Source organism: Antedon bifida, chromosome 5 (genome assembly GCF_963402885.1).
Source record: "Antedon bifida chromosome 5, ecAntBifi1.1, whole genome shotgun sequence".
Taxonomy (NCBI): domain Eukaryota; kingdom Metazoa; phylum Echinodermata; class Crinoidea; order Comatulida; family Antedonidae; genus Antedon; species Antedon bifida.
The window spans coordinates 2,640,996-2,657,006 of record NC_136230.1 but is presented as its reverse complement, the minus strand read 5'-3'; the positions used below and the strand labels follow the sequence as shown (position 1 = coordinate 2,657,006).

Below are 16,011 nucleotides of genomic sequence, written 5' to 3'. Positions count from 1 at the left end.
GTGTGGACGCATGGATCTCAGCTGTCAAATCAAAATGCGCCTGTACACTTTTCAATGTGGTACTCTCTCTCTGACGTCAGGTGTACAGTACTACTGTCAATCATTACGTCATCGGCTGCAGACACCTGTAATCGCCGTGCACGCGCGCGCGGAAAAGACATTCGCGGTCGCTTTTGCGCTCTTGATCTGTCTCTTTGTACGCCGCTGCCGACACTTTCATTATACGTTTATACAATATATAGACATACGTTATATATTTAATAAATTGAAAATAAAAGTCTAAGTCCGGGCTCACTGTAGGTCTACAGGTTGGTCATGCCTCTTATCAAGAAAAGTACATATATAGAGGGCGCTAAATGAATTTACAGCATTGAGCGTTTTTTCAACTGAGTAAAAAAACAGTGCATTTTACGGATAATTTCTTTGCTCCTGAATGTCATTCAGGCAACATTCATGTTACGTGTCGTGAAATACTGTAGATGCATTGATACAACCGACAGACGTACGTGTTTTAGTTTATATTATGAAATTATTGCTACAATTCTCAATATCCTAAGTTCGTGACTTGCCGACTTCCTATATCGTGCGCGTAATTTAATAATCAGAATCAATGAAGCGTGACCTAAGCATGAGAGGTAATGAAGAGACTAAGTTCACCTTGACCGTTCTGTGTCAGTCAACCTTCAGTCACACGTGACAACACGCACTGGGTAAGTATACTATACAAACTAATATATATCAATATATCATCGGTTATTTCAAATGATATTATTTAGCTTGGCAGTGTCTGAAATATTGAAATGATTGGATATATTATAACATTCATTCAGTCCACGTAATAATTCGATTACTGTATGCAGCGGATATTGTCTGCCTTGTCACCTTTGGCTACATCGCGTGCATGTGGATATCGTTGCTTAGGAATATGCTTGAATTGAAGAAAAAAAACTGGAACGGGACGGATTATGTTTGATGTTTATTATAGAATAATTAGGCTTCAATATGATCGATCCGGCATCTATAATAGAAATTATACTATTATTTTTGGGTGTACTAGAGAGTATAATAATACAGTTTTTAATAAGTTACCACCCACGGACGGGCCCGGACCAATATTAACAATTACAAAGACATCCACATTTACACTTCCTCTCATGGGCCCAAACGTGTTCCCGTATGGTCCTACTAGTAATTCATGTACAACACCTACAATTCTTCTAAATTATGTGTATCCGCATAGGCCTACTTCCGGACTGCTAGTAGTCTTATTGTTAGAATATTAACATCAAGGTTCAAAGGGGATAAACAAAAAAACACGACTCTTGGATATTGGCAATATTAAGTCACTTATTATTATATTCAAGACCGCGATATATGATAGGCCTCCGCAGCGAGTCATCCTCATAGTTTTAATTGACGCCGGCGCATTGAATTCATTTGTGCTGCACCTCCCAGGGCGGAGAGGACGACGTCATTTCGACCTGAACTTAGACAATTACTGTAATTGATTCCTATAGTGATAGGGCGTGGGTGAATTGATTGAATATAGGCCTATTCAATCATTGAGAAAACGTGTTTAACAATTACCATATTGTAGTGTCATATGCTTGTCCCATAAAACTCAAACGCACTATAAAAACTTAATACTTTTTGGCGCTAACATTTTTTAATCCGTCACGCTTCGTAAGTGATTTAAATAGTATTTTATTTTAACTATAAAAAAAAGGGTTTACCAACAATTAAAGCCAAAAAAAAATAAAGTTTGTGTAAAAAAGTATTTAAACTTAATAGGACTGTAAATATACTATATATATAATATAAAAATTTAATCTCTAACTCTGACAGAGTGTTCTAGATGGCATATGATAAATAAATGCCGGGCCTTCGATTTGAGTTTATCAATATTATAATATTTATTGTTGAGTTGTTGTTAATGAAGGCTTGTCTGACCATTTCCACCATCTCTGTTTCCTTCCTTTATTGTTAAATGTTAGGGCTGGCATATTGTATACAGTTTAAGTAATTAATTAATTATGTAAAGACATTCCGTACAAGGGCGTACACAAGAGCGACAAACAATTACGTTTCTTGTGGGTTGGCCACCCACTACTGTAGAAAGAAGCTGTTACAAAAATGTAACTGTGCATTTGAATAAAGCTATCAGTAATACCAATTATTCTATCCTTCCAGATTGCCTACCCGTATATTTATTGAAGCTGTATCACAAGGAGCAACGGGTACCTGCTTAGTGGTATTAAATTGAGTAACCACCAAAGACCTTTATTTGATTCGTGTCATAGTTCAACATCGATGGCATCTGGGGACCATCATCAAACTGCGAATTACATTACACTAGGGTTGCTTTTGGATACGTTGGCACTAACATGGATTATCGGCTACACTAATCATAAATTCGAGAACATTGTTGCCAGTTTAAAAAGACAAGCACACTTGACTATCCATGCGCCTAGTCATCAGACATCGATATGGCCGCGGGTGGAAGGAATATTCTGTCTAGCTGCTTTAATATTCATATCTATCAAAGAATTTTCGTTCCCATCGTATAAAATAGAAATAATCGCGCACAAAACATCAAAAGACGCTTCACCAATTAAGAACGGCGTAGATGATGACGAAGACTGGTGTACGCGCGGATTATTCATGACGTCATTTTTATACGGACTTGCAAGATTGTACCAGGGAAGTGCCGCCAATTCTGGCGTAGTGATGTCTTGGTTTGTGCGATCCTGTCTGCTTGCAACGTTTCTAAACGAACTGTACCTGTTCAGAAAGTTTTTATTTTATACAAACGACAGGATAGAAGTACGAATGCATAATGTTTTAGTGATAATTATCGTACTTAGTGCCGCAGCTATACTAATGGATATGTTAAAAGATATCTCGGTTAGATTTGCTACATTCAGGATTGTAGGAAAACTACCATGGCTAAGATGTATTTTACTGCTATTACAAGGCAATTGGATGGTACAAATTGGGTGTACGTTTTACGTTGACATTCTAAACAACGGGTCATTGTTTGACCTTATTTTCTCTCTCATTTGTCAGACGAGTTTTGCGGCCTTTTTGATATGTCTTATGTATTTTACCGGTAAAGCATTAGTCTTTGATTCTCCAAATACGAAAGATATACAAAAAGATTTACCAAGTGATGAATGTACTGAAGCATGTATTGATTGTTTGACTGCTGTGTTTTCAAATGCTGGACCGTATTCGTATCACTATTGATAAATGACCGCACTGTGTGTGTTGCTGCAGTACATAACATTCTGCTGCAGTACAGATCATCCACCGTTGCTTATAGTGTATATACAATAAATTTGATAAACTTTTAAAAACAAATATCTACGTGTGCTAAGAATTATACCATCTACAGTACAGTGGTACAAATGCGTCACAAGAAGATAGTTTGGATAATTTGTTACGCGCGCACGCACCATCTTACGTCACCAAGGCATACGCGACGTATTAGCCACAGAGAGCTTCCTGTTTATTGATTATTTAATCTGCTATGTGATGGCTAAAATCGTTAAATTTTCCTTTTCGTCACACAAATATAACATTTAAGTAACTTATGTGCTGCAATATTTAAATATGTATTGTCCCCCTGAAAAATAATTTGTTTACATTTTTGTTGTTGAATATGCCATTTTAATGTCACATAATAGTTATTGACTTTGACCAAAAATTGGATCGAAAAAAAATGTACTTATGGAATGGATTTTAAAGCAAAAAATGGTCAAATTTATCATGTTATTTTATAAGTGAAAACATTATTTTTTCCCGTTTTTTTTCTACGGAAGTGATTCACTTTATTAAAACTACAAAATAACCTATTCAAAGTCTGATTTAATTAATCTTCATTTTTCATGTTTTTGGGGTACAATACATTTTTAAACATAATTTTCTCAACATGGCATTACTATGTATTTAAGATTAGGTCTGAGTGAATTACACTGGAACGAACAAACCGAATTAACCTCATCAATGGAACAAAATACACTATCTAATATTTATTCTCAAAACATGAAGTCGTTATGATACGAAAATTCTCATTATGGTAATTTGTGACGTTATACACGTGGTAATTTGAGCGTAATTATCGTTTGCAAAACGTCGTTTGTGAAGAGCACATCTCCAATTAATTTCAACTTTTATTATCGTTTTGTGGTCGTTTAAAGTTAGCTAGCTCACTCTAATTATAATCGATCGCTTAAAAAATGTTGTTGAATTCATAAATGATTCTAAAGCTCTCTGTCTACACTATCAAAACTAGTTTGACAACAAAGTGTAATGTGTCCAAGGTAGTGATATGACATCATCATGTCCATATATGGGCACATCATATTTTTTTGTTACATAAAGTTTGATAGTGTTGTAGACAGAGCTTTAACAAAATGTTCTCAATAGACGTGTTGGTAAAATATGGATGAGAAGAATATTCATATTAAGGGTTTAAATTATAAATAATAAATACATTGTATATGCTACCTTATTTGGGAGTTTTGACAGTATTTCAAAAATTGTATTTTATTGTACTATAACGAACAAAAATATACAATAATTGCAACCAAAGCGATGAGATATTGCGTGGTGTGTACCGTTGTCAATGTAATGTATTCAAGATCCGATCAATAACACATTAATAACATATCATGAGTTTCTTGAGTATTGGCAGACGTGTTATGTTACGAATTATTCAACTGTGTGTTTTGAGGAAAAGGGAGGACAGGAGCCAAAACGGAGGTAAGGATGCACCTGGTAAGACGAAGAGCTGAGTCTGATGGGGTAAGAGGGAGGAAGATATCAGGGGCCAAAACGGAGGTGAGGATGCACCTGGTTGAAGACGAAGAGCTGAGTCTGATGGGGGAAAGAGGGAGGAAGATATCAGGGGCCAAAACGGAGGTGAGGATGCACCTGATTGAAGACGAAGAGCTGAGTCTGATGGGGGAAAGGGGAGAGGAAGATGTCGGGTGCCAAAAAGGAGGTGAGGATGCACCTGATTGAAGACGAAGAGCTGAGTCTGATGGGGGAAAGGGGGAGGAAGATGTCAGGTGCCAAAAAGGAGGTGAGGATGCACCTGATTGAAGACGAAGAGCTGATTCGATCTGATGGGGGAAAGGGGGAGGTAGATATCAGGTGCAAAAACGGAGATAATGATGCACCTGATTGAAGACGAAGAGCTGAGTCGCCGCGCGCGTGTCTGAATCTTTGAAGATGTTACCTTGATGGATTTTCGATTCGGTTCACTACTACAACACCAATTTAGCATTAATAAAACAAGATCCGTAAGTAATTATCATAATGGAAAACGGCAACGTTAGCATTTCCACTAAATACTGTAGATTAGTGCTGAGAAGAACAAAAACAATGACGCCGCAAGCAAAAAGCCATAAAAACACCGTGGAGATTCCATAAAATGTAACTCAGTTCATCAACCTAGTGAGTAGTTGGCTCGCTCGTCATTTTGCCGAGCTCAATCTGAAATGTTTGTTCTTTCCGCTAGAATTATACGTATAGGTCGGTATACGTTCTTTTTTGAGTCCGGGTTGTTGCGGTAAGGAGGATAAACACTCGTGAAAAATTGGTGTTTAGTGTATTGAATAGAAATATAACGTGCCATCGGACCGAATCCGAGCTAGAACTTAACGCACGTAGCCCGATATTTTCTCAAGACTTCGGTTCGAGCCCCGTGCCCGAACGTATTAGCCAAGCGATGCATCAGCGGGTTTAACGCATTTGATACGCGATACGCACGCGTCAACTTTTGTGTATGAAAATGTAAACGCACAGTTAATTGTGTTATGAATAGCAAAAACATAAAAAATTCTCGTTACATAATAAACAGTAATTCCTATAATTTAAATTCACAGCATTTTTTATTTTAAGCGGTTATAATGTCAATCGATATTTCAATTTTAATAATACATGTACAGTATTTTAATTAGCCTTCCAAGTTCCAGTCACGCCTTGGTTATTATATAGAGAAGCCACAGAATGGATGTGTACCACGTGACGTTAAGATTCCCCTCCCATCCATTAACCAAATACCGATCTTAATTTTAAAGTATTACTTAAACCCTAATTATATTAGGTCATATTTTGCAGCACCACCAATTATTTGTACAAGTCACATTACAATCAATATTTGTATGATATATACATATTAGGCATACATCCATCATGAATATTCATAAATACTCATGAATATTATATTTATCACAACTGGGGGATATGCACGTAGGCCTACTCATCTATATCATTAGGCTACTAACCATTTAAAACGTAACGCGAAGTGTTGTTCATTTGGACTTCCCATATCATTATTATTGTATCATAATTACAACGCACATTCATTTACTTATACCTGTATACTTGTTTTGTACAATGATTATATAGAATAGGTATGATCCGAATAATGGTTAATAATGCCATATCAAATAATGAATAAATCATAAAATCATAATAATATTGAACCACTTACTTACATAATTATACGGACCTAGATTTCACGTTTAATACTATCTTTAAATAATAACCAGTTTACTTTTCTTAGTATGCGTCAACTCGTAACGCTAAGATGTGGAGAATTCTTAATTCAACCATAATAAGTAATGCAATAGGCTGCGTTTAGCGTTAAGATAACATATTGCATTTTTAAAAAACGCGTTTACCCATTGTATGCGTTTAAATGTTGACGCATCGGCATTTAGTGCAAATTACCGTACTTAATTACTTTTTTTTAATGATAAACTAAATCATGAATGCCGCTGCGTTATTAACACTTAAGCTTGGTTCCCACTAGAGATGCAACGCAAGAACGTAGACGCAACGCAGAAAATAGACGCAACGCAAGAACGTAGACGCAACGAAATCGGGTTGACCAATGATAAGCAACAGTTCGACGAATACTCAATCATTTGTGATTGGTCGTTGTTACGTCCTCGCGTCTCTAGTGGGAACCAAGCTTAGTGTGTTGATACAAACTGGCTAAATCTTCATTGCCATCATTTGTCAACTTACAAATCCTAATATAATTTATGGTCGATATCTACTGAGTGGGTTTGAACACTATCTTGCTTCAAGCTAATTAGAAGTATAATAACCAATTATCAATTCAATCTATGACTAAGGCTGGGAATAAGCATCTGCTTAAACGGACATATGTGGACTACAGATTGCAATGTAGTATAAGATTAGACAGCAGTCCCCCAAAAGGGGGTCAATTAGTATACAGGACCCCAGACGATAATTAATCATAATGTATCATTGTTTAAAGCTCTGTCTACACTATCAAACTAGTTTGACAATAAAATATGTGCCCAAATACGGTAGTGATATGACATCATCATGTCCATATATGGGCACATCACATTTTTTGTGTCACATGTTTGATAGTTTAGAGCTTAAGTAATTCGATTTCAATAATTTAACAAATAAACATGCGAAACTATGAATAAATCAAAAAGAACAAAACAGCACCTAATATGGCACCAATGAGCGCCCTCTCTTGGCTGGAAGACACTGATCATCTTGCTGTATTAGGGGTAATAATAATTATTAATCAAAACTAGAAATGAAACATAATACTAATTTATGAACAACACCAACTTAATAAAATAACAAATTGGGGACGTGAAATAACAAACCAATGAATTAATGTAATACTGTGTTTTTTTTTCCATTTTCTAGACTTAAATACTCTACACATTCTCCAAAACCTGTTCTACCCATCATGTAAATCTTAATTTTCATTCTCTTTTTTAACAATTGTCGTGTCTGTTTTGTCTATAAGTTAGTTTCACAATAAATATCATGTTTGTGTATAACTATAAATAAAATTGAACTGAATTTGCGCACATTTTCAATTATCTATAAAAGTTAACAATACAGGCCTAAAAATGTACAATTTAAATGTTTTCATTTCATTTTTGTCTTTTTCTAATCAATCAACCTTTGAATAACAAACATTGCAACGAACTTAAAAATGTCAAAAAACTTTTTTTTTTGTCAAATATTAAAATATTCTTCGGAATCGATCACATTATCATCATGCTACAAAAACTTAAACCACAAAATACACTGTAAACTTTGATCTTCCATATTACCCGCTTTTAGTCTCAAATTGTTATTGCATCATCAACAACTTTCTTATATAAATAGACGCAATAATGCTGCTAAAGTTATAATGAACGTATATACACTAAATACTTAGCAAATCAACTGGTTAAAACTATATCTCTATTCTATTAATAATATATAATGTACAAGTCTATATTACAGTGGATATATTCACATTACAGAGTATTTACCCTTAATCTTGCCTTTCTATACAATATATACATTGTTTAAACCTGGTAATACAAGTTTAAACCAGTAATACAGCTTTAAACTCAGTAATACAAGTTTAAACCTAGTAATACAAGTTTAAACCAGTAATACAGCTTTAAACCCAGTAATACAAGTTTAAACCCAGTAATACAAGTTTAAACCAATACAAGTTTAAACCAGTAATACAGCTTTAAACCCAGTAATACAGCTTTAAACCCAGTAATACAAGTTTAAACCTGGTAATACAAGTTTTAACCCGGTAATGCATGTTTAACCCCAGTAAGCGCCATTAAGGTTATATTGATTTTGAATGCATAGCAACAAACACAATTTCAGATACGGGCATAATTTGTACAAACAAAATATATACAATAAAATGGTAAGTCACATGGTTCCATTATGTAATTCAGAATTACATAATAAATAAACAACCAAACATAGTTTATCAGATGTTAATATGCAAGCATTATTTACTGCATATAAGATAATAAATAACAGCAAACAATGTATGACGTAATATTCTGAAAACTAAATAAAAAAAACAGTAACAAGCATATTGTTGATATACTACAGACCTCTCAGCATTTCACCCACAAAACAGATTTTAGGATAAATGATTTGTAATTTAATTTACGGTATATAAAATATGCAAGTATCATTTATAAAATTTACTGCTTTACGTTTATATTCATAATAATAAAACATTAATTTGTGGGAATTTATATTGCTTTTAAATTTATATTTCATCCAAAAATATATAAATTCATCCATTACAAAAATAATTTGGCATCAATGTTAAAACGTTTTTTCTAAAAATATATTTTGAACACGAAAATTTAAACTGTTATTTCCAAACAGTTAAAGATATTCTAAATTTTTAAATTTGCTAGTTAAGTTTGGTTGGACACAACACAATGATGTAAGCAAAAAGTAATTTGACCAATCACAAGCGATGGCTAATTTGAACTTTCGCTTGTCATTGGTCATTCACTTGCGTTGCGCTTACGTTGTGACTTAGTGGGAACCAAGCCTTAGTGCACCAAATTATATTAATGCATTTTCTATACTGTAGATTAATAAACTTCAGAGTCAATTATAGGTCATATAAATAGGTCAAATACAACCATTATAAGTATATCTATGCATATGGCCTGTGGGTACTGTATATACAATACTTGTACACCTGTACTGAGAGACATTAATGGATGATACAACATTCAAGCATCGATAATGTTGGTTGTCATGGAAATCACTAACTTAAGATTATTAACATTATGCAAGTATAATAGAAGATTAAAGTGGAGATACATTGGTAAAATACATGTTGTAGGCCTATGTAGTCACATCACAGAACAAAACATTGAATAGACAAGTCAATAAAGAACAGACATATTATATAAACAAAGTTTTTATATCTTCATCATGCCTGTATTATCATGTATTATGATGACTACTTCTATTTGTAGGAATATGGCATGTGTCTATCTGTTTGTCTGTCTGTCTTGTAAGTACCTGCTTAAATATCCACTTCAGAACATTTGTTCACACACAAAAGATATACAAAAATAAACATAAAATCACATTCACACTTAGAATACTCACATATTAAATAAATAATAGATTATAAAACTATAATAAATATCATGAGCAAAGCCAATGTATAGTGATTAATAAAACCAGTATGAACGGACTGTTAGTTGATAACCGCCAACATGAACTTGGGACATCTCGTGTCGAGTCATCATCAAATAAATGATTACGATAATCTGAAAAATAAATTAAAATATTATTGAAATATATGAATTCAAATTAAAAAATAACTTAAATAAGCAAACAGATGAATCGAAACAAACAAGCAAATATTGATTTTTATCTTATGGAGTTGTATTTATTTGTATATATTGTGCCTCAACAAAAACTCCACTCATAGATGCTCTTATAGACATAAGCAAGTATTCTTACTTTTTTATGCAAAAGCTCTGTCTACACTATCAAACTAGTTTGACAAAAAAAGTGTGATGTGCCCAAATATGGTACAGGAGTAATATGACATAATTTTGTCCAAAATTGGGCATGTCACATTTTTTTGTCATATAAAGTTTGATAGTGTAGATAGAGCCTTAGATATAAACAAGCAAGTCTTTTGGATTCTTACATTCTAATACGAGGATATTTGCACTTACTTGTTGGTGGAAGGGGTGTATTATCATAAACCCTAGGAGGTTTAACAATGATTGTTGATGTTCCCCCTCCTCCTATCTCACACAATGACTGCACCTTAATCACATACTGTACACCTGACAGCATGTTGTCAAACCTGAACCAATGCTGATCCTGAAGGAATACAACAACAATATATAGACAAAATTATGTAAAGAAAAAAGTTACAGTGGTTGAAACTGTTTTTCTTTTTCTCCTTATTTGGATTCTATTTCTCCTTATTTGGATTCTATTTCTCCTTATTTGGATTCTATTTCTCCTTATTTGGATTCTATTTCTCCTTATTTGGATTCTATTTCTCCTTATTTGGATTCTATTTCTCCTTATTTGGATTCTATTTCTCCTTATTTGGATTCTCTTTCTCCTTATTTGGATTCTATTTCTCCTTATTTGGATTCTATTTCTCCTTATTTGGATTCTATTTCTCCTTATTTGGATTCTCTTTCTCCTTATTTGGATTCTTCTTCTCCTTATTTGAATTCTTTTACTCCTTATTTGGATTTTTTTCTCTTAAATGGACTAGTATTTTTCTCACCCTTGGTAACGTCTTGGTCAGCGCTGTTTCACTTTTAATCATCTCAAACCTTTCAACAACATGTTTCTCTGGTGAGAGATGCCGTTGACCCCATGTGACCTGGTAACCTGTCACCATCTCTGGTTTGCGTGAGGGCGCTTTCCAATCAATTGAAAGAGAAAGTTTAGCTCCAAGACTAAAACGATGACTTAAGTCCATTGGATTTGATGGAACATCTGGAGCTATTGAAAAATATAATTGTTTGGTTTTAATTTCTGTTAATATTAGAAAAAAAATTTGTTATTATATTATATTTCATATTATTAATTTATTATCCAATAAAAATATTTGTCAGAACAAATCAATTGAGCGAGAAATCAATCAATCAATCGATAGAGAAATCAATCAATCAATCGACAGAGAAATCAATCGACAGAGAAATCAGTCAATCGAGAGAGAAATCAATCAATCGATAGAGAAATCAATCAATCGATAGAGAAATCAATCAATCAGTCGATAGAGAAATCAATCAATCGACAGAGAAATCAATCGAGAAAGAAATCAATCAATCGAGAAATCAATCAATCAATCGATAGAGAAATCAATCAATCGAGAGAGAAATCAATCAATCGAGAGAGAAATCAATCAATCGAGAGAGAAATCAATCAATCGAGAGAGAAATCAATCAATCGAGAGAGAAATCAATCAATCGAGAGAGAAATCAATCAATCGAGAGAGAAATCAATCAATCGAGAGAGAAATCAATCAATCGAGAGAGAAATCAATCAATCGAGAGAGAAATCAATCAATCGAGAGAGAAATCAATCAATTGAGAGAGAAATCAATCAATCAATTGAAAGAGAAATCAATCAATTGAGAGAGAAATCAATCAATCAATCGAGAGAAATCAATCAATCAGGAGAGAAATAAATCAATCAATCAAGAGAGATATCATTCAATCAAGAGAGAAATCAATCAATCACTCAAGAGAGAAATCAATAAATCAATCAATTCAATCAATCAATCAATCAATCAATAATAAATCTTACCTGTAGTAGGGCAAGTTGGCTTTTGTTTGCTTTTAACAATCACCTCATTACAAAGAGGTGTGTAGAAAGAGAGGGTAGTTGGTTCGCCCTGCCGGAAGTTGCTGTCCACTGAATGAATAGTGACTTTGTAGTAGCAATCAAACATCAGGCCATAAAGCATGAACTCTAAATCCTAAACAACATAGATTGATAATCAGTTTACACCTTTCAATTTCACTTCATAAAACTTAATTGCGGAAATTTGATTTATCCGAAGCAATCAATTAAGGATGATGGAGCGTATAGGGTTTTCTTTACAGTTTCGTTTTAAATGTCACACATTCTTTTCACTTGGCTTTCTGTCAAATCATACCCATCAACTATCATGCATTCAACAACATATTTACTAAACAATATCATCATGTTTTAGTTTAAAACATGCATTCAAAAAGATCAAAAACATGTTCCTTCATTTTATGAAAGTCATACAGTAAGCCAAGCATGCTACGAATTTAAGCAAGACCTATAAATTAAATAGATAATTTATAGGTCCATGATACAATGCACTACTACGATTGAAAGATTCTTACAGGCCTAACCAGAGAGGGCGGTATGTTACATACGTATTATAATAATAATCTAATCTTGTTAGAATAACATTGCCATTTTCACACTTTGAATGAACACTGAATTATCAATACGATTACTACTGTACCAATATAGAGGACAGACCTACACACTCAAGGGCACAACATGCCACACGTTGTATATAATAATATAATATTTTTATGTTAACTGCAGCAGGACCATAGCAACAAAATTAAAGTGATGAGGTTACAAGCGAAGAAGCAACCTGAGTCTGAGTTCGGGACATTTTTAGAGATTTAAATTTTACATTTAAAACCAAATTTTCGTTTATAGTGAAGGACAGGGTTATGTTGTCCTTCACTATAAACGAAAATTTGGTTTCCATTAATATTGTTGGAAGGAGATGAATTTTGTCAACTCAATTTACATATTAATACTGGCATTTGGGAATCTCATAATTGTTGTTAAAAATAAAAATTTCAGTAAACTTTACTCGATGTGACTATGTCGCAGTCAACTGTAACATGTTCCTTTTTCCCAATTCATATCTTATACATTAATCATTTGACATTACACTCAGTGACATTTAAAAAAAACATAATTACTCGAATTTCGACATGATAAATTAAAACAATATAGAATGTTTCCTTAACAAACAACGATTAATTATTCGTTTAATTATAATATTCATATGTTATGTACGATGCATTGTAAAATAAATAATGAATTGTAAAGTTCTGTTTACACTATCAAACTAATTTGGCAAAAAATATGGTAGTGATATGCCTAAATATGGTAGTGATATACCTAAATATGGTAGAGATATGACATCATCATGTCCATATATGGGCACATCACATTTTTTTGTCACATAAAGTTTGATAGTGTAGACAGAGCTTAAAGATGTCAAATGAATTTGACAAACTGTATTTGTACTAGCTATTTTATAAAACATGTCATATCACACACCACAAATTAATATAAAATGATTAGAATAATTATACAGTTATACAATTTAATTTATTAAAAATTGTATATCATTAACATATTCATAATTCAGTTGCTGATCTTTCCATATCCACATGCTATTGTCCTTCTACGACATAACAATCATGTTGCAACATGCACAATTTAAACTCTTACATTTAAAAAGAAAGACACTTGACATCGCCATGGGAGATGACCTTTTGAATCATGCATGATGTATTTTCTTTTTGGAATGAACATGCAAGAAATGCACGTCAAGCATTTAGGGAGGAGAAGATAAAAAAAATGGCTTTATTGTCTGCAGTTTCATCTAAAAAAATGAACTAAAAGGAATGGCATGAATTAAGGGATGTTAAGCTCTGTCTACACTATCAAACTAGTTTGAAGTGTGATGTGCCCAAATATGGTAGTGATATGCTCAAATATGGTAGTGATTTGACATCATCATGTCCATAAATGGGCACATCACATTTTTTTGTCACATAAAGTTTGATAGTGTAGACAGAGCTTTGCAAAGGGATGTTTGTCTGACAGAGTGAGGGAGGCATATCAAGGCTGTCTTGCAAGATATTCATGGCACTACTTTATTGCATCATGCCATATGCTACACTTACATGTGTCGTAGCTTCTAGACTTAAGCTGTGTGGCCATTGAGATTCTAAACCCAACTTTTATCGGAAAAAAGCAAGATAAAGAGGAAGTTAAGGACAAAGGTCAAAGTGGTCAAAGAGTTTTCAAACACATTATATATCTAAGGAACAAAGTTTTTATTACAATTAAGTGTTTGGAACACACTAAAAGCAGCTTTATTTTCATAACCAGACCAGCTCTTACGATTGGTCAAGCAGAACCACATGCACAAGTATGGAATTAAATTAAAACAGCATTTATTTCAAAACCGCTACACACAATTGACAAACTAACTTCACACTTTTTTCACTGAGTTAAGGAGCACCAGGCTGTTGCAAATGTGAAACCAACAACAAGTATCTCAAATGTAACTCAAATAGATGATTATACATTTTGAAGAACAGTTTTCATGAAATTTGAGAGAAAGAGAGAGGTAAAGAGGGGACATTCTAGTCTGGTTTCACGAGAATTAACTGTGTAATGTAATATACAATAAAGAAACAGTGCAGTGAAATTGGCCAAAGTGGTTGCTGTATTTTGTACTTACATGGGTAGTGGCGTTCTTAGAATAACTTGTCAACTTGTTTGATAGTGAGATGCATACCGTTGGCTCCCAGTATAACATGTATCGATTAACATCATCATCTACATTATATAAATAATAAAAAAATATAATATAATATAATTTATAAATAATAAATCACAACAATAAGGATAAAAATAATATTTGACAAATTATTGACTGACTGCCGTGGGTTTGTAGAGGGCCTAATCCAAACTTCTTCATTCTCCCGTTTCAGATAACTTGACGAAATTTGCCAAACTCAAATGCATGCGCGCAATAAATTACCATTACTCTTTGACATCATAGGTCATATGTTGTTAAATGAAAAACCTCACATCAATGTGATAGTGACTGTACACAAAATAACACCATTACAACACTATCATTCCAAATTTAACTTTCAAACTTACCTAGAGGTTTTCGCCATTCAATTTTTGTACTCAAAGTATTGTTACTCCAAAACGGTGGATCAACATTGACGATGTCCCGCACTGGGCGTGGTGTTGGTAATAGTTCATAATATGGGTTGATAGGATGCACTGGAAGGTGTTCAGGTTGGTCTGAAGAAATAATATGATACTGTTACTATTTTTAGAACAGAAAAATTAAAGAATTAAAAAAATAAATAAAAAAATAATCCCTGTTTGTTACAATTTCTACTGATTCCTGGTGGAAAAAGTTGTGTCAATGTCAACAACTGAATTAAAGTTCTTCTATATAATTTCAGCATTTTTTCCCAAAAATGTCTGTTTAAAAAAAAATCTTATTACATACACAGAAACTGTTTTAGACAGTACCTTTAGGTTGTGCAGTATCCATGGTGACCAAATATATGTCAGCTCGTTCACTATTCAACCTTGTTGAGCCCCACTGAGCTAGGGTGCGCACTTGCACAAAATATTTTGTATTGGGTAACAAACCCTCGATTGCAAAATTATGTTGATTCTAAAAAATAATACCAGAAGGAACAATGAAGTGAAATTACACTTGAAACAATTCAATAGAAACTATAAACCCAGGGTACCAACAAGTCCCTGAGCACCACCATCCCTGGAAATCAACAAGCTCCTGGGCAACAACACCCCTGGATACCAACACCATTGGAAAACAACAAGCCCCTGGAAAACAAC

At 33.6% G+C, this 16,011-nt stretch overlaps 1 protein-coding gene across 2 annotated transcripts in view; it reads right to left on the bottom strand.

Annotated features, from left to right (window-relative positions):
• Positions 1-7,674: 7,674 nt before the first annotated feature.
• The window catches only part of LOC144842871 (anosmin-1-like), a 39,637-nt gene continuing 31,300 nt past the window's right edge, over positions 7,675-16,011 (bottom strand). The window contains exons 8-15 of one of the 2 annotated variants that reach the window (XM_078699438.1): positions 15,679-15,826; positions 15,292-15,441; positions 14,864-14,961; positions 14,301-14,354; positions 12,133-12,304; positions 11,105-11,325; positions 10,533-10,683; positions 7,675-10,115 (exon numbers count right to left, since the gene is read on the bottom strand). In XM_078699438.1, coding sequence (XP_078555564.1) covers positions 9,991-10,115; positions 10,533-10,683; positions 11,105-11,325; positions 12,133-12,304; positions 14,301-14,354; positions 14,864-14,961; positions 15,292-15,441; positions 15,679-15,826 — 1,119 coding nt within the window. In that variant the 3' untranslated portion in view covers positions 7,675-9,990. The remainder of the gene's footprint in view (positions 10,116-10,532; positions 10,684-11,104; positions 11,326-12,132; positions 12,305-14,300; positions 14,355-14,863; positions 14,962-15,291; positions 15,442-15,678; positions 15,827-16,011) is intronic. The other variant, XM_078699439.1, reaches the window with a different exon arrangement.